The sequence below is a fragment of the Pezoporus wallicus genome, unplaced genomic scaffold, assembly GCF_028554395.1.
Source record: "Pezoporus wallicus isolate ANWC-B61680 ecotype Strahan unplaced genomic scaffold, APGP_CSIRO_Pwel_v1 contig_3817, whole genome shotgun sequence".
Taxonomy (NCBI): Eukaryota; Metazoa; Chordata; class Aves; order Psittaciformes; family Psittacidae; genus Pezoporus; species Pezoporus wallicus.
The window spans coordinates 13,974,379-13,994,453 of NW_026635157.1; the positions used below are offsets into that span (position 1 = coordinate 13,974,379).

At 38.4% G+C, this 20,075-nt stretch overlaps 1 protein-coding gene across 8 annotated transcripts in view; it reads right to left on the bottom strand.

Annotated features, from left to right (window-relative positions):
- Positions 1-781: 781 nt before the first annotated feature.
- The window catches only part of PKIB (cAMP-dependent protein kinase inhibitor beta), a 56,063-nt gene continuing 36,769 nt past the window's right edge, over positions 782-20,075 (bottom strand). For 6 of the 8 annotated variants that reach the window (XM_057409532.1, XM_057409506.1, XM_057409567.1 and 3 more), the window contains 2 exons: positions 5,799-5,973; positions 782-1,648 (listed from right to left, as the gene is read on the bottom strand). In XM_057409532.1, the coding sequence (XP_057265515.1) occupies positions 1,563-1,648; positions 5,799-5,946 (234 nt within the window). In that variant the 5' untranslated portion in view covers positions 5,947-5,973 and the 3' untranslated portion in view covers positions 782-1,562. Of the gene's footprint in view, positions 1,649-5,798; positions 5,974-19,106; positions 19,236-19,802; positions 20,038-20,075 lie in introns of those variants that run through there. The other 2 variants (XM_057409559.1, XM_057409523.1) reach the window with 2 other exon arrangements.

Sequence of the window (20,075 nt, forward strand, 5' to 3'; positions counted from 1 at the left end):
CAAGAGAATGTACCACAAATATAGTTAGCTCTGAGTCCCTCTCCATTTCAGTTTTCAGCTCTGGTCTGCCAGTTTCAGCTAGTTCAGTCACTCAGACTTTCTTAAGCCACCTGTTTCATTCCAGTGGAGTAGGTTATTTTACCTTTCCAAACCTGCAAGTAATTCTGGGATGTTGCACTTGTAAAAGGAATACAAGTAAGTGGAGGGAACTATGTGTGAATTCAGTTGGATGAAACTGAATCCTTTACTGAATGGTCCCCCGAAGACAGAAGTGCGTGAGTAGATAAACGCACAGCAGGAATGGTAGGTGTGTAGAGAGACCTCTTAAAAGCTCTCTGCCAGCTATCAAATACACAAATATTTTAGAGGTGGTATACCGGTCAAATGTGGAATGTACTCAGAGATGCTTCCTCCATCTGGCTGCAGCCCAGCAGAGAGATTGTGTGGGCACATTAAAGCATTTGATTGTCATTGTTGGTTAGGTTTCAAGAAGTACATAAATGGCTGCTGCCCTAGGCTGCAGTAAAAGGTGCATGTCTGTACCTTAGATCGAGAAACTTAGGTCCCCTACAATAAGGGAATGAATGCTAAGTATTTTCAGGAGCATGACTTCCATAACAAAACAATTCCTTTCAGCAGAGAAAAAAAAATAAATAGAAATATCTTTATTGTCAGCAAACCATTAAAGCAAAAGCCATATGAAATAAAAGAAATACGTATTGTGGGGTTTTAAGTCTTGCAATACAGAAGAAACATCAGGGAATCAAGAGAAGACAGAAAATATCATAACTATTTAATTTCCACAGTGAGATTAAACAATTTTAATCACTTACAAACATGACTACTTTATTTTAGATACACATGAACAGCTACAATATTCAGCCTAAAATCAGAAATGACAGAAGTGTCAAGACTGCTAAGAGCAGGAGAACTGAGATGACTTGCTATAATCAAATAAAATTTAAAGAGAGTTAGAAAGCAAACACTGATGTTGAAGTAGTTTACCAAACCTTTTGGAGACATGAGGAAGAGAGAAAAAAAAAAAGTCTCTTTTTTTATTTCTCACACCCATCTACATGTGCCTAATGAGAACAAAAATCTCAGGAGATAAATTACAGATAATATCTGAAATCTAATATATACTTAATGTCACCTTAAGGTGGGGAGAGTGAATATACCTCTGTGTCAGAGAGAAAGAAGCTCTTTTGGGAAATTAAGAGACAGGATTTTTATTTTGGAGCAATCATTAGTTGGTGGTACATCTACTAGGTACATTAATTGAAACTGTCAAAGAAGATTAGTTAGGATGAGTACTATAACCATGAGAAAACCCAAAACAAGAGATACGTTCTTTAGTTTTCTTCCCATTTGGATGTGAAGAACATTTGTTTTGAAGAATGACTGTATAAAAAACAGTAGCTCCACATTAATGTCACCTAGGTACAAGTGTGCTGCAAAATCTCGTCTGTGCTGCTAAAGTTGCTACCACACTTCAGAAGGGGTGTCATGGGGAAACTGGAAAGTCTGTCAATTGGCTTCATTAATCCAGCAGTCCTTAGGTGTTAGGAATCGCTGCTTTTTCCTTCCGCCTCTTGACTTTCCAGCAAGGCTTTGGATGATGACACTTCTCCACCCTCTGCTCCTTCATCTAAAAAAAAGACAGAATTAAATGTTTATACCACACACATTCTCACAGCTATTTTAATGCAGCCAAATATCTGCATTATTCACTGATCATCTCTGTTTGGATTGGCTTATTATTACCACACTCATGATGCTTTAGAAACAGATTAACTCAACAGATAAAAAACTTGTGGAGGCATTTTCCAAAAGCAGTTGCCTGTTGGTGTTGATTTGCCTGCTCTTTACACACACTGATCAATGTGCATTTGATTGTAAGATGGGAGATAACGTTTTATTATTGTTATTCTTTTTTCTGGGTCATTTCCAAAGTCAAGTTAGAATACTGCATTCCTCTGAGCATTGCTTGGTTTCAGGTAGATAACATCACAGTTTATAAACATGCCAGCTATCTGGCTGACCTTCATTTCCAAGAAATACCCAGGAGAATTCACCCTATCTTCCCAAGATGAGGGAATTTTTTTTAAGTCTCATTTGGAAGTTCACTCTTCCATACATTAGAGTTGCATGCTTACATGACTAATAGAAGTAAAAGCTCTCCAGTGTATATGGTCACTTCATGGAGTTAAACATCATCACTTTTGATGCTCAAATTCTCTCACTAAGAAACAGGAACACCTCTTGCACTGATTTCCTTGCAAAGCATAATAATTTTCCAGACAGCCTACAGCTTTTGGGGCAAGGAGAAGTCTGCTCAGCATGTCTGTCTGAATTATCTTCAGTGTTAATAGATATAATCTAAGAGGGTATATTTTCAGCTATTTGCCCTGGAGACTTTGCATAAAGTATCACAAACAGACAAAAAGGTTATATATCTTGTCTGTACATATCACAGCAAATATATAATGCTGTACGCAATTCATCAGCTAAAGCTCTTAGCAGAAACCACTTGATGGAGCAAGTCTGCTCAGAGGTTTGGAGGCTTCGGAGTTTTATACTGGTAAATTAAAAATTGAGTTACTTTGACACTCTTCCACATTACATAGTACAGTACTGTTGAGGAAAGGGAGACAGAACAGTCTCCTCTATTGGCCGTTTCTGTGTGAGGCTGGATGCTTAATATTAGTGCAGTATAGACCAGTACAGCTTATTTGCTCTCAAACTTCTTACAGGCTCCTCTTCACCCTTTTGATCATCAGTGACACCAATCAACCGTTTAACATGGTTCCACCTGTGGCTTCTCACCAGACCACCTGTGGAACCTCCAAACCTTATGCACCATCAGAGATTGATCAGGCTGGATACAGATCGTTTTCATTTCAGAGTTAGGCTCTGAGATAAACAGCTGGTGCCAAAATCTTTCCTGTTCATCTCATGAGAACATTAAGTTGATGCAGCTTGCAGAGTACATGGAAATTTATACCACACAGCTATGAGCTTTGTATATGCATAAAGAATAAAGCAAAGTCTCTTTTCTAAGCCAGACAAAAGGTATTAGCACATCCTGTTCCTGACCTTTCCCTATGACAGCAGCTGACAGCATTTTAGAAAGAGGGGAAATATATGATCCAATGAGCATTAGCTAAATTTGAAGCAAGATGGAGAGAGTTCTCCTCACCATTTTCCATAATCTTCACCGAATCTTTCGGAGTTAAAAAAAAAAAAAAAAAAAAAAATAGGGCATATATTATATAGCCACATGTTTCATCTTCTCCACTTTTCTCATTTATCCAGCTTCTTTGTTCTGAGCTAGAAATAGCTTTCATTTTTTTAACAACTTATTCTTAAAGCCAGAATCAACCAAAAAGAGATGTCTGTTAGAGCCCCAAATGTTTCACATTTTCCCTGTCACAGCATTTGAACTTCCAAACTTTCTTTCCATTTTAATGAATTCTCACTCCTTGCTGTCTCATCAGTAGTTTAACTTACAACACAGCAAGGCTGTAATTCCCATCTGAGACACCTGGAATTCCTAATTCCAAAAAGCATTCTAGTAGTCAGAGTGGACCTAAGTGTCTCCTGTATTCACTTCCTATTATCAATACCACAAACTGCTCATAACAGAAACCACTCTTTCAGGGCACACTCTGGCACAGCTACATGTCAGTGACAAAAGCAAAGCATAATTCCATTCTCTTAACTGTTCTTCAAATCCTGGCCATGCTGGTCCTTGTATTTGTAAGAAAGCATCAGTACATTTTGCTGTAACTAATGTAGCTGAGTTTCATTTCTTCTTAGTGCATTGTATGGGCATTAGAAAATGAGGATTATTCTGTCTGGATGGCTAAGTACTTATTTTATGCTTTGCTATTTAAAATTTCTGTAACAAAACTTTCACTCTTTCATGTTTATTTTTATCCAGGGGAAAAAAAAAAAAGAGAAATTTTGCACGCTTTAAAAAGTATATTTTTTTCAACTACTAAACGTTCTAGATGCCAAGATGAAGCAAACATGAAGATCTTATCTACAGCTCTTTGCTTAACATGGGTAACACTGTGTATCTCCCTCAAGGTTCACTGCTATTAACAATACACATAACGCGGCAATGAATATTTCAGTGGGTTGGACCAGTCACTTCACTTCCATAGCTCCTGGCACTAATAACAATGTAAGTTCTCATCTACCTCCCCTTTGATAAGGGAAACAGTTGTCTCCTGCTGGAGTTTGACTGTGCCAGGCAGAAGAGCTATTTTGAATAAAAAGAACACCATAATATTTGAAAACCAAAGCAGTAAATATTAAGTGACTCTGTACTTTAGAATGGATTTCCAGTGCTCCAGTTGCATACACCAGGAGAAAAATCTGTATGGACATACTTCTCATATTCCTAGGGAAAAAGCTCTGCTCGAAACAAAGGAGTTTTAACTGGACTCACAGGGCTCCTAGCTTTACTTTAAATGTGCTCTGACAATCATGCCTGCCATCCTTCCTGCCTGCTCTTTCAGATTATCCCAGTTCCTCTCAGTAACGTCCTGCAGCCTGAGGGTATCTGACTATGTGGTCTTTCCTTTTTTTTTGCTTTATGTCTACCCTCTATCCTTCATAAATCTTTGCAATTTGTTTTGCAAAAGTAGTGTCTGCTTCCAGCATCCATTGAGATTCTTGTTTTCCCCTCTTCCCAGGTTCAAGCCTGGAGGTTGTCATTCTCTCAGTTCTCACTTCTCCTAGTAATGTTGTTTCTACCTGCCAAGCAGTCATCTAGTAGGCCCATGTTGGGTTTAAATTACAGAACCCCCAATTAAATAAACATAAATTAAATCACCAAAGCAAGAACAACTTTAAATCAAACGAATTCCCTGCCCCTCAGCCTTTATGGTGCTTCATGAGGCTGTAAAATCAACATCCTGTAGCTGCTTTGGGCAACATACAAGTAGAACACACATCCTTGGAGCCTGGGAATCCCTCTTATAATTTATTTCAGATTCATGGGCCATCCACTACGCTGCGCCTGGATGTGGGCCCACCAGTTGTGGTGGCATTTGTCACAGAAGCAAGAGCAATGGGCATGAGAGGAAAAAGTTACTTCCAAATTAGAACCTAGAAAAGTAGGAGCAACACATGCTCAGGGCAAACCTTACAATTCTCACTTCATAGGCATTAGAAACCAGATTTTCCTGAATCTGAAAATCCCCCTGAAATCCTACCTGAAAGTAAAAAGTAAATCTGGTGTTGATTAGACTTGTGCTAAATCCAAAACACCTTATCAAATTAAAAGATATGGCAAAATAAGACACTGGTCTCAGACAGCAAAGTTTAAAGCCTACCAGCAGGAGTAAATTACTGTAAAAACTACTCTTAATGTGTATGCTTGAGTTAGGATAGCTGTAATTGGATTAACAGCACAGTTTGCTGTCTTGTGCTAAGTTGTCTCAGCGCAGGAGTAGACTCTATAGCTGGAGCAGTGTGTTTTTAAGCCGCCCAGCAATGCAACTGTGTTTGCTCTTCCTCAGGGGTACTGGAATTCAGTTCCCAGCACCTTTCCCCAGGCTGCTGAACACTGAATCTGTAGGTGGATATGGCAGACTTAGTCTGGGTTAAAATTAACTTGTCTCATCAGGAGGCACAAGTGGCAACTGTTTGTTGAAGGTTGAATTTAATCCTAAATGAAAAAAGAAACATTAGTATTGACATCAAAACTGCAAAGTGGCAGAAGTCTTGAGAAGAAAGCAAAGGATGACTGCATAAAAATGTCAGTTTCTTGAATGTGCAGCCATTACCTTCTGAAACAGAGAGCTCAGCCAGTTTGTGTGGCAGGTCTGAAGTCCCAGCAGCAGCAGGAGAGCCCAGAATATCTGGTAAGGCGTTCCGGCGGCCTGCCCGTCCTGATGCTGCAAAATCTGTGACCACAGGCTCCACATCAGTCATTGCTGACTCCTTTCCTCATAGCAACATCTGCATATGCAACAAACATAAGAAGAAAACAGCTGTAGTCTGGATGGATTCTAATCACCTGCTCAATAATACAATAGTCTTTGCCCAGTGAGTCTTTTGTTATTAAAAGCTGTACATTTCAATACTGAGTGCTTAAGCTTTTTTTGTGCCCCAGAAGAAGGTAAAAGAATCTGCACGGTGCCACTTGCACATCAGATAAGCGCAATAACAGCTCTACACCTACAAGAAACCTTGTGGATAGGGTCAGCAACAGCTGTTTCTGCCAGCCACTTGTATGTCTTTTTATGGCCTGATCCCTCTTTTTAAGTGGTTTTGTCATATAGCCACTTGGAAGGGAGCTGCAACTCTATTTTGTCATACTGTCTCTGTGAAGCAAAGCATGTTTTCTTTATTATGAAACATGTTTAGATTCTTGTTTAGAATATTGCTTTAACAAACTCCTTTCACAAAAGGCCAAAGTATATAAAAAACCCCAAAACTCTCAAAAAACAAAATAAAACTTCATAAAATTTCTTCATCCTGCAGATATCAAACCATTTGTTTTCCTCTGCTCCTTGTTAGCTTAGTTCAGCTTGTGCATGTGACTTTTATATAATAAATAACTGAATCCTGAAATAATAGAACCAACAGCGCTCTGCTTCCTCAGTCTCTGTCTCAAAGCCCACTGAACTAAATGGGAGAACTCCTGCAGACCAAAATGGACTATGGACGAGGCACAGAGGTGTTTGCAGGATCACACCCCAGAGAATCAGTTTAAGTGAGAACACCTGAAGCCAAAGGTGATGATGCTTACCTGCAAGTGGCACACAAGGACAGTGTGTGAAAACTGCCATTAGCAACTGTATTAAGAATCACAAGACTGTCATACCAGAATTGTACACAGCAATATCTGATAATTAAGGGCATAATTTCTCATAATTAAGCATGATTCACTGAATTAAAAACAGTATTTATGTGCTCTATACGAATACAGTTTTGTGTGCAGTGTGGGAATAGGAATATTGTCTGTGTGTAAATACGGTCAGTGCTTTGTGTGGGAAGGGATACAGATGTGGCCAGAAACCAATCCAATGGAAGGCTGTCAACTTTTGGTTGACAACTGGCTGTATTTATAATACGAACTGGATAAGAAAAGTCTTATTCATTTTAGTGTTATTCATATAGAAGCAAAGCATCATAGTCCCCTTTCTAAAATTCTACTACAGTTGGGAAATACCAGTGCTCTCATTTAATGGACAGAAAACCCAAGACAGAGATCAAACATGAGTTGCTCTGATACGCAGGAAGATGGACAGAAATGTGATGACGGAAATGATGCTGACCTGGCATTCCCACCATAAAGTACATTTTCCTTTTCTCCTTTAAAATGCCTTTCGGCTGTGTGGCTCTATCAACAAGAATAAATATCCTTAATCTTCTTTGTATCTCTAAATGCTTTGTAATAAAGGAAATCTACCCTTCTTGGCAAAAAACAAAGGCATGAGTAAAAACAGCAAGCCTGAAAGATAAGCATACAAATAAACCACTTTATTTAACTAAAGTCAGTAACTGTAAGTTCTGAGCTGGAGATTCAGCAAAAGTTCCTGTATTGCATGAAAACGACTCAAGTACAAATTATCTCTTCCGTAAGCAGCAAAAATATAAAAACTATACATGGGCATTCAGGAATGCAACTTTGAGAAAATGTATAAAATACATGTATCAACATTCTCCGTTAGATTTAGCATTATATTATGTATTCATTAAAATGGGTGAGGTCAGCATTTAACAAGAAATGTCAAAATGAAGAGAATGAATCCATATTTACAGACACAGTCTCATGGCTTTTTGTGGGTGTTCATGTTTACTTAACTGTAGGTGTCCTAAATATATTTCTCCACATGCTCACAAGAACAAGGAGGCCATAGATTACACTTCAGAACAGAAAATACTCAGGATCTCCTTTTGCTTAGTAAAGCTGTTAAAATTTGTTCCCAGTGCCAAAACACCAGTGTTGCTGCAGTTCCAGCCATTTAGTTGGTGAGACAGAGCTGTTGTTCTGTTAATCACAAAAAGATTTACAGAATGACATTAATATTAAAACACATCAAAGACTGTCTCAAACCTGTCTTGTGGGCTTGCTTGGGTTTTTTTTTCTTTCGCGTTTTTTTTCTTTCACTTTTTTTTTTCTCTCCTGCATGAATGTTTTGGTCCCTGAATGGTTACCTTTTAAACAGAGAAAATCTGCTCTAGAACTGATGCAGAATGAAACTCATCTCTTCTGTAATATAATTTCATTTTACCCACCTTGTGCACTTTCAAATCCCTCCCTCTCCTTTCCAGCTCATCTTTCTCCCCTGAGGTAATGTCCCTGCATTGCGTAATACTAGACAACCCAGGAAGGTGATGAAGGACACAGTCTGACACGCTTTCATGTTCGTAAATTTTGATTTACACACTTGATTTAAAAAGTGTGCAGAGACAAACCTAGAACATCTGTCACACAGAAAATCAGCTGATCATTATGTACGAGTCTGGTGGCTTTAACTCAAATGTAGCTATCTACAAATAATAGAAGTACACCATCTTTTATATATGCAGCTGTTACCATTATGTTTTCACCTTTGTTTTTTCTATACTACACTTAAGGTGCTAGAAACTAAAGAGAAGACTGGTTCAAAAGTTAACGGCTAAGCATTGTGCAAGCACAGGATGTTCTCTAAGTGTATTTCAAAGTTGGGAGACTACCCCAGCAGGCTTAGAATTGACATTATTAAAAAAAAACAAACATCCATTTAGGTCCATATAAATCAAAATTTAAGTCCATATTCATAATAGCTTGCTGCTGTACCTTAGATTAATGGCATTTTGTTTTTTAATGTTCTAAAGGCATTTCTTCAATTTAATTATGATGCTCTCTTATAATAGTATTTTCTAAGGACATCCAGGTCAGGATGTAGAGTTTCTCCACTCTTCATCTGTTTCTAACTACTTTTTTAAAAAATATATCCATCAGGAAATAACTGTATTTTTGGCATCTTCTTGCATCTATTATGTGTAGTATTTTCCATGCTTCCTCACAGAGTAAATAACAATCACAGTGTACACAGCATCTGCTTTCCCAAATCATCTCCTCCCGCTGGCAACATCTCCTTCAGCTTCACTGAACTCATTTTGCTGTAACCTTATCCAAGCTAAAGATACTTCCATCGTGCCAATGCCTGCATGCAGTTGCTTCTCAGATTCCAAGTTACTGTTGTCATTTTTCTCACATGTCACTGCTCTAATGGTACAGAACTCTGAAAGAATGGAGACAGACTTCCAGTGCAGAAAGTTCTGTACTTTCCTGGCTCCCTTTTTTCCACAGCAAAAAACAGGCCACCTAAAATCAGAAGGGGACTGGGTGGAAAACAGTTGAGATATTGAAGTACAGTTCAGACTGAAGAACAGTTCAGATATTGAAGTAAGTGTCCTCAGACAAAGCAATGGCAGGTAAACTACCAGTGGGATTTTCTCTAAGCACATTCTGTTAATCTTTGAATCTTCATTTGTTGGTAGCATAGACAGTCCCCTGGGGAAAAATGAGTCACAGAAGCTGGTGAGAATTTATTTAAATAAATGACAAAAGGAAAAGAACAAATAAGTATCCTGAAATGATTTGTGTTGAGGTGCAAGGGAAAAAATGCTTTGTGGTACTCAGTTGTAGCAGGTGACAGAGTCCACATTAAATGTCAGCGCTGTCTTTTACTCACCTATCTGTTAGGAAGTAGATAAATCACCACCACATGTATTTATGAAAGCTCTTTTTTCTTCTGATCTTTTTACTGTCTTACAAGGAAACAAAATACTGTTTTTGTTCTACTTGGAAGGACAAACTATTCCTCAGGAAATGTCAAAAGATTCCCCACACTGGTATTGTTACAATTCCATACAAGCAACTCAAAGACCCAACACAGGCACTCCTCTCAAAACCTCTTCTCTTAGGTCTTATGAAGTCTCTTGCACTATCAGAGAAAGCTACACTTCCCTAAAACTGTTCCTGTTGAATGCCCTTTAGTAGGAACAAAATGGAAAACATTAAATCATCTCAGAAACACCTGAAAAATACAATAGCCCAGCAGGACCTTTAGATCCTGTCTGATTGATTTTGTCTTGATGGTCTCTTACTGTAAGACGCATTTCAGTATATTACTATATTCAGAAGGAACCTTAGTCCTTTCAGTTGTGTTTAGTTTTTTTACTTGTAATTAATGTGTTCTCCAAGCACCTTTACCCCAAAAGCTTGTAGTTTCTAAGTAAAGAGAACAGAAAACTTATTGAATGAAGTGCTTCCCGCTGTGCAACTGAGATGAAAACCACATCTCCTTGCTATGCAGTTGACACACTTTCATATTCTCTTCTACTGCAGCTGCATCCTGGTGGCTTTGCCTTCTATTCCCAAAGATCTCAGAATAGGAACATATGTTTATGTAATCCTTATGCTTTATCCTGAAGCATTACTGGACCACAGAAAAGGAAAAAAGCGAGGAACATCTTTTAAGGGAGGCAACCCATGGATTATTATGATGACTAACGGTAACCTGGGCACTTGCACGGCAATTTTTGTGAGAAAAATTTGTTACATGTTGGGTTTTTTTTTGGCATCCATAACATTTGTAAGATACTCGTAAGCTTAATACTGGGACGCACACAGAAGAATAACCAAGCAGTCTTTGCCATATCTGTATCAAACACAGGGGTTTCAAATCTGTTTGGAGCTTAGGACAAGAGATCACACATTTCTTAATACACAGAAGCAATATATCTAACTATATGAAAGTTCTAAGTGTATGCTTTTATCATTTAATGTTAGATGATTTGGGTTTCCTGTACCAACAGAGATGGCCTCTCTAATGCTTGTTGTCTGACAAATTCATGAATTGTTTTCCCATACAGGGAAAGTAAATTATATTTCATCTCATTAAATCTACAGTGCAGAAGCATGTCTGAGTCCTTCTGCATCTTCTGTCCCAGTCTGGATGTTACAGCACATATAACACATGATATTTTGGGGATGATATTTGAAAGTTTGGTATATTGTATAATAGGTTTTTACTTTTGTCTCTTTGCAGTCTACAGCTGGACAGACATTTAACACTAATATTTTGTGTTTTTCTTCTGCTCTGGATATGTGACACCACACTCTTGCACCAGGGGAAACATCCTTATGGTAATGTGCAAGAATGGCTTTCCTAGTTGCAAACAAGTCAGCCTGAGATACCAAGATTACAGTATTCCTCTATTTTCTGCCTTGGTGCTCCCAGAAGCATTGAATGAACATCTAAGATCTTGTTCATGTTGTTCAGATGCTCATCACTTTGGGTATAGAATCTAAAAATGTTGGCCAAACCTGTAGGATAAAGATGGGAGCTGATGAATTTTGCCCCTTGGTGAGTCCAGTTTCTAGATAAATGTTGTCTTTGCTTTCATGAGGAATGGCTGAAGATGGAGAATTAATTTTATTAAGTATTAAGGACTATCACAAACCTCACTAATCTTCAGCTACAAATGCAACATACATCTTAACTTTTGCTGTCTCCTGTACACAGTACCTAAGAAGTGTATATGTGCACTTGCACAGATACTGCAGTTGCAAAGACTGCTGTAAGGCAGCATGTCACACCAGCATTACAAGGTGTGTACGGCATAAAAACACTGTATATAAATGACCTTTTTCTTCCTCAGACTGGTACTTCGAAATATTTTTTGATCACTTCCATAAAGCCAGTATTAAACTCATGGAAAAGACAAGAGAAAAAAAGCCACGTAACTTATTAGTCATGCTGCTTTTATGCTTCTGGTACCATGGTACAGTTTACCCTCTACAAGCCCATACAGAGTAGAACACCTTTACCATAAGCTGTGTTTGACACTGAGTGTGCACAGTGCTCTGATGCACGGAAGAACACATTACAAAACTAATAGCAGTTCTAAGTAATGGTACAATTTTCCCTTGTGAAAGAAATAAAGAGAGGAGAAGGATCATGATACTGACAACTGAATCATTAGTTATCTGCAGCGTGTAATAATGCAGTGACATTAAGTGAAGGCAGTCAATAACAGACAAGCAAGTCACTTTTCAAATGCCTCTGAGTGACCAAAACCAGTGGCAGACATAAGCTTCAATCAACTTCGCAGGAAACACAATTCAACAAGGAAGAAACTCTAATGCATCACCTATGCTAGAAAGAAATAAAATGCATCCCCTACTATGGAATAAAAAATGAAGCTCAGTGGTAGCAAACCAACCAACCTAATTCTTCCTTTTATATTTTGGCCATTTATCTTCACAAACTTTTAACTGTCTATTGCAAAATGTATAAATATTGCCTGTCCCTACCCACATACAACTTTCTGAGTTCAGCCACAAAGCTCCACTCTTCCAAATCCTTTCTTATGCTTTGCATCTGGCCTGACATCCGAGAGAAGTTTGCCCACCCAAGAGGGCATACCTGAGGAGTAATTTAGGAATTACTTAGAAACTTTTTTTAAGGCTATTTTTGCAGAGGCCCTGCAACTACAGCACTGCAGTTAACTTGCATTTATGATTTTTCACATTGCCAAAGGCACACAAGGAAACATGTACCCTCCAGCCTCTGATCTCCTTGTTTCTCAGCCTTTAAACTGGGAATTCTTAGGGAAGAATCAAAGGACATTTCCCCTCTACTTTGACCCCTGCTGCCCCAGCATTCCATGAATGCCTCCTGCAACATAGACAAGTCAACAGGTATGTAAACTCACATATGTGTATGCCAGTACTGTATTCTTTATTAGGAGCATCAAAGGTTTGGTTCTCTGTCTGCCAGCTCTGGCAAATAAAACAAAACAACAAACCAAAACCAAAAACACCAACACAAACTAAACCAAAGCAACAAATGCTGATGTGTAACTTAGTAATTAATTGCTACTTTCTCATAGATGTCTGGCACTTAAAGCAAAGTCTGATTAACCCCCAATTCTTTATTGAGCAAAGTCCTGATGTACTACTAAAAGCTAATGTTATTTTCTTTAGGACAGCAAGCTGCAACAAAGACACAAAGCCTGCTTGTCTTTGTCATGAAAAAGCTTGTAAATCTAACATGCCAAATGTTTATTCTTTGACCAGCTTTCTTAGGACGCAGCCAGAAAGGTAAAGCAGTTGACAGCTTCAGCTGTTTCACTAGTGTATAGTGTCAATGTGAGCATTCACAAAAAACAAATGCCAATCTGAGAGCTGCTAAGATATCTTGTAGACATAACCCCAACACTTCACTCAAACATGGTTCTTGGGGGTCTCAGCGTTCTTTGCTTTCATCAGGAAGCTCTGCATAACTATTTCCCCCCATAATTATTTATTCTGTCTCTTACTTCAGATGCTTCTTCTACTTCACAAATTATCTGGGTTTCTTGAACTATTCTTCTGGCTCATCTACAAAGGCTTCCGGAAATCCAGTCCAAAATACTTCATTTAGCATTCTTCACTGGATAGGATGTTGGAAAGAAAATTGTGTTTGCTCAGCTCAATAAATGTTTAGTTAGTTAATAAAATATATTTTTATAAACTCTTAATATTATTTTATTAACTCAGTTCAAAGGTAATAAAAAGTCTTTGATTTTGCAAATATAAGTGAACTATTATGGGATAATTATATAAAGCCATCTTAGCTTGAAAGAGAGCGAGAGCTGGTCTACCCAAAAGTGTTTCCAATGACATTTTTCTAATAAATGGTATTTTCTTTCCCTAAATATTTTGTATTGACCGTGTCCTTAGGCTACTGCAGGTGCTGGAAAGTTCTACAAAATCATTGTTCAGTATGCCCTCAAGGGAAGATGAACCTCCAGGGATCACTGTGCTTTTTACAGTAATCTGATGACTTTTAGTAAGCCCAGGCAGAAAACAGCCATTTGGCAAGTGAAGGCTAACACAAACAAAATGGAGTTAACCCCCAAATGCAAGTCACCCTGGTGCACTGAAGCACCCTTTAATGAGTTACTGAAGATTTCTGCTGCTGTGCTTGACTTCTTGGTGATTTATACATTCACAAAGATGAAAAATCAATAGGGTATACAGCTACATTTTGAGAAGTTACGTTATATCACTTTTCTGCACTTTAAAATTGCATTGTAAATTTGGACCCTCAGTGCCCTCCTCTGTCTGTTCCATTTATATTTTATTTATGCTTTACAATATATTTTTGTTTCAGATATAGTATTTCTTTGCTATTAAATAATTTTTCATTTTAATTTCATTCTTTAACATACATCATGTTTAGTCTAATACAATTCCACTCAAGTCATATCCTCTAGAGCATACCTGTTCAATCCTTGTAGTAGTTGTGTTTGTTTATTTTAATGAAATTACAGGTAGAAAAATCTGCCCCATCTCATAGTGACTCAGCAAGAAAATAGACTGAGATTTCAGAAATGCATCTTCCTTTAGGCTTATAATTCAAATTAAGTAATAAACTTGATTCACAAGATTTCACAATTATACTTGCAATATACTTCAACTTACACTTCTAAAAGAAAAATAAATTCAATCAATTAAAATTCACTGAAACATATCCTACATAGTTTTACATTTTGATCCTGCAGTTATGCATGTACTTTATCTAATTGCAAGGCTTCTGTTGTTTCCATTGAAATTTGGTAACACCGACAGCAGACAGCACTAGGAAAGTGCTCTTTAGTGTACAGGAGCAGTTCACTGGGTCGGATTTGTCCCACTCATATTTTGAGGTAAGAGTTGTCACCAGCTGTCTCTGATACATTCCCTGGTTGGTTGTCTGCTTTTGCACCAGAAAGTCTTTGCACCTCAATGGTCTGACCACAGGGTATTCAATGCATGCACAGGCACAATTGGAACAAGACAAATCACAGATTCACTTCTCCGCCACAACATTTTGAGACTGGGAGGGAAAAAAACGTACCAATTTTTTCCAAAGAATAGGGGATATGGGACCATAAATATTTGAGATTATCTTGTCCTTAAATTTTCTGGCAATAAGCTAGCTACACCCTGCTCTACTGAATAGCACCAATGAAATATAATTTCAAATAAATGAAAAAGAAAAAAAATAACCCCAAACCCACAATCTCTTGATTGCAAACAAATGATGCAAACAAATAGGCTATATGATTAGCCGCAGTACACATTCATAACTTTTTCCTTGCAACTTACTTTGGATTAATTCAGGTGAAGGGTTTATCTGCAGTACTACGCTTACTCACACCTTCCCATTTTTAGATGGCTCCGTTTGTTTCCTCTGCATCTCAGCTGAAAGGATTCCATTGATCACAGTGATTTATAAACCCCCCTGACTTTCCTGCTATTTCAGAGTGTCTCTTTTTCCTATGAGAATAGGCCTAATAGGTGAAATTCATACTAGTTATAAGCCTAAACAAGTCAGTAGAATTACACCTGGGATTCATTTAGTTTAATTTCTTTAGCCTTTCAATATACTTCTATTTTATGAAAGTATGAATCATTTCTATTACCCTCCAATGCCCTTAGCCTAGGACATTAAAACGACCTTTCTATTGTAAAGCTTCATGGTTACAGACTAGTTCAGTAAAACAGATATATTTCCATCAAAATTCTAGTGAAATGTACAAAGGAAATTATTTTATTGTCTCCCTGAGCTTATCTGGCAATTGGGGGAAATTATTGTCTCTCAAAAAAGTAATCCCTAAATGCAAAACCCCACCTCCAAATATTATAGCTTATCTGTTACTCAAGAACAAACACCAAACAGTCATTTCTAAGGCATGTACTGGGCTGGCAGTCATATACTTTCCACTCAGCTAAATTAATGTATTTTAAATTAATTCAATTAAAATGATCTCTAATTAAGGCAGATGGCTTTAAAAAAGTCTTTTCCATTTTGGTAAATTATCTTTCAGAAAAGATGCCCTGCTATCAAAACACCTGGATCAAGTGCTTCAAATAAGGACCAAGTAAGACTGTACTTATATCCCAAATGATAATTAGGCTGTGAAAAAAAACCAGGACCATTTAAAAGATGAAAGAGTAGAAAGGCAAAGTGTGCTTTTCACAAATTACTTGAATGGAGTACAGCTGGACCCTCAAGCTATTTTAGCTGGAATGGCACTAGGCATAGAACTTTTATGTAACTTTGTTAATCTACATGGACCATTGACATTTAAGGAAAAGTGGAGGGATGGAAACTAAAATGTAAGAAAGCTATCAAATCTTGTTCCTATTTGTCATACAAACAACATTGGTTGGGAGGTCCACATACTGAATCTTTTTGTTTTAAAAGTTTTAACAACCATCTTTCTTTTTCCTTGTCTTTATTATTTTAAATATATCATTTAGTCTGCTATATTTTGAGTGAGAGGTGGATTTAACTTCGACATGCCAGATCAGAGCCATTCTTCCACATGGAGCATCAAAAGCAAAAAGTAAGATCTGTCTGAGCACCGTTTTTATTTTGCTTTCCTTTGGAGCAGAATTGGATAGGATGTTCCTACTGAAAACTGTTTTTCCATTGTAAAGGAATCTGCACTTCCACTGTGCAGGGGTCTGTTGGAACTATCATGTTCCTGAATCACATCAGTTTTAACAGGAACTTTTTAAAAGGCCCAGGCAAGAGAGAGCCTGCCAACTGCTGCCTTGCAGATGGGGCATCCTTCAACTCAACTCCTCCCTCTCTTCCCTTGAAAGATGCAGCACCAGTACTGCCACCCCTCTTACGGCAGCAAACACCTTCCCTCCTCTTTCTCTGCCCTTCTACACACCAAATTCACACACACAGCCAGGACACTCTCACTCTACACAGGAAGTGCCAGTGCCCTCCTCCCTAACCGGCATCTTCCACCCTGCCCCACAGGAGGACCACAGCAAGAGCCTACACTGTCCTCACAGAGGCTCTTTCCCCAGGCAGCACCACACATGAACCTTCCCACAGGAAGACAGAAGAATGAGCAAGGCAACTAAGAGAAGGGGAGTTTATCACATCTGCCATTTCACTCTCTTGCTGAAGGCACTCTGATGCAGAGGAATGAGGCTCCCAAAAGAACCTGTTTTCAGTTGGTTACATATTATTGTTCAGTGCTGACAATTTGTAGCCTTCAGATTTTATGTTTAATTGGAAACACCACTCTCACAAGTTTCTCTTAGAATTTTGCAGCTTCCACAGCATCTGGCCAGTGGGTACACATACCTGTGTAACATACTGTGTGAATTCAGGAACTGCTGAATGCTCAAAACTCATTTTTTCCTATCTGCTAAGCTAATGACCTCTTCCAAAATGTCCATGAGCTATGAGTGTTCCTTTTTTAGCTTTGCCAGCATAATCATCTTACAGCCTGACACCAGCAGTGTAAATTAATCTCTCTTTTTCTTTTTTTTTAATTCCTGTGCAAATTTCTCTGAAGTGGAGTCTCCCCCTCCATTTTGTCTTATTAAGCACAGAAAAGGAGAGAAGGAGAAAAATAGACAGGCATTATCACTGAGTGAATTTTCTTGCAACCTCACACCTTCCATTTCTAGACAGATTGAAACCAACACAGAGACCATTTTGGAGGATACATTCTACAAAGATGCATCTTTCCCAGAAACACACAGAACTAATTGCACTGCTTAATGAAAACTCCATGGAATTTTATTGGTGGAGGTATGGACTTGAGCATTTCAAAAACAAAAACCTGGAAATTATACTGACTTACAAGTGCAGATCTTTGGGAGGTTATGCAGATGTTGTTGTACTACTCAAAACATTTACTCTTTGTTTTATGTACTGGCATTTACTTCTGCACCAAGAGCTGTATCTTCAAAAAGTAAAAATAAGAAGAATGCTTGCCATGCTTTCCTTATGAGCACATACCCTTAGAGATGGTGGATTCCCTTTTTCTATATTCCACTCAACACTGGAGATGAGTACAGCCTATACCTCCCCCCTAGAGTCTTACATGAAACTGGTTGGAGAACTGCAGATGGTGTGATTTCAGGGGACTCTTTCTGTAGATGACTTCTTGTTCTTGAAGAGCTTCAAAAGACTAAAGGCACCATGGGAAACATTTTTCTCTGGTATTCTCTGTTACATTTTTATGGTTCACTTTAAAATGAGCAGTTGAAAGGATGTTTTTATTTGTATCTTGTGGTTTTCTCAAAAAAAAGGTGAAATAATTCTGAATTTTCTTGACTGCAGATGAAAAGACATAACCTTTCACCAAACAGACCTGTATGCTATATTAATTTTGAAATTATGAGTCACAATCTTTTCCTGAGAACATCAACAAAACCACTACAGATTTGTTTTGTGAAACAGAGGTTTAGGAGAGAGCTGACAGAAAATAAATCTCTGCAAATAACCCTCCACAAAAGCCCTGCTCATTTATTCTGCCAGGTAAAAAAACATGAAAAATCAAGATTTGTTTCTGCCTTGGAAATTTTAGCACTCCTCCCTAAACTGTGAAGAGTGCTTCAAATTTGTGCGGACTGTGTGATGGCCAGGTCCAAGCACATGCAATTCTTTGGGCTCAGTTCACAGCTGTTTGTATCCAGTGCTTCATCTTAAACTCCTCCTGGTCACAGGGAGCTCCAGAAACCTGGCTGATATGGATGTCTCTAGAGGACCGACTTGACAATCTGCATTTGAGAGGCCACATGAATGGTTTCACCAGATGATTAATCCCTCTTCCTTTTTGAAGAAGGAAGAGATGCAACCACAGAGAAACAGAACCCATTTCTGTATTTCTCAGCAGAAAACTCCCTAACCACTGACCACTCCCTAAGTCACAGCCAGAGAACAAAATTAGAACATATAATCTAGAGCCTTTTTTTTTAATCTAACCACATTTATTATACCAAACAAGATGCTTACCCTAGTGTTTCAAAGCAGAGCCTAGAAAGACAAAAGACAACTTTCAGAGTGTGTAAAAGCCCAATGAGCAGGAAAACACTGGCAAGGCTCAAACAAATAAAGGGGAACTTCTCTATTTGCTTAGTTTGTCAAAAGCAGCATACAGACAAGCACATCTCTAACTAAAGTTCATCAGTAATCATAGATGCCAATGGAACCTGTAAAAACGTTTTAAAAACGGCCTAAAAGTGGTAGAGAACACAACTGGTAGAATACATCAAAGGAGAGCATAAGAGAAAAGCTACTTACAAGACAGCAAAAAGGGGCTGATGAACACCAGAGACACCCAGGAACAACTAGAATGTGATCTCAGTGGCTGGCTTTCAGCTGGCTAAAGCAGAACTTTGGCTAAAGCCAAAGGAAAGCTGAACTGTTGCCAAAAGGGAAACAAAACTTGAATACACTTAAATAAACAGACTACAAAGGAGCATATGCCTTACATTCAGACTTCTGGACTTCAGCCTTTCTGTTCAGGGCATTTCTGGTACAAAAATAAGTTCTTAACAACTACATTATAAATGAAGTCTCCATCCTCCTGTAAACCAGGGCAAATCTCTCTGCACAGGCAGTGGTGCTACAGTCACCCCAAAGGTGCAACTGTTGCCTGGCCAGCTGGTAAGAAAGCAAGCTGTGTCCCTTCAATGGCAGTCAGCGATCCAAAGTGATAACACGTAACAACGGCATAAGAACCTCCACACTGTCATGAGATAAATAATACTTCCACACCACATTTTAAGCAAATGTCTACAACAGAGTTAATATTTCAGCATCTATACACACAGAGCTTCACAACAGACAAGAAAGCTGCCTGGAAATAACATACTTCATTTTGTGTTAGCTGTCAGCTGATTTGCATGGAGCACTGACCAACCTGCAGGGAATTAGGTCATCTAGTATAGTTTTTGGTCAATCTGCCCAATTCTGTCCCCCCAAATGCTTAAGTACCTTAAAATTCATGGTTCAGGTATGACTTCAGTCCCGCAACATGGCTTTTCTTGAAGAGGGGCTGGGTGTGAGCTACAGAAGAAAGCCACCACTTGATCTGTAGTCAATCACAGGGAGGAACATCCAGGAAGGTGCCAGCAGCTCTGGCTTCCACTGTTGCCTCAAAAATAACGTGCCATCACACAATTACTAGAGAAGCAAACAGCCAGTGGAAAAGCCTCCTTGCTTTCAAAAATCAGAAAGGCTTAAACAATTTGAAGCCATACAAACAAA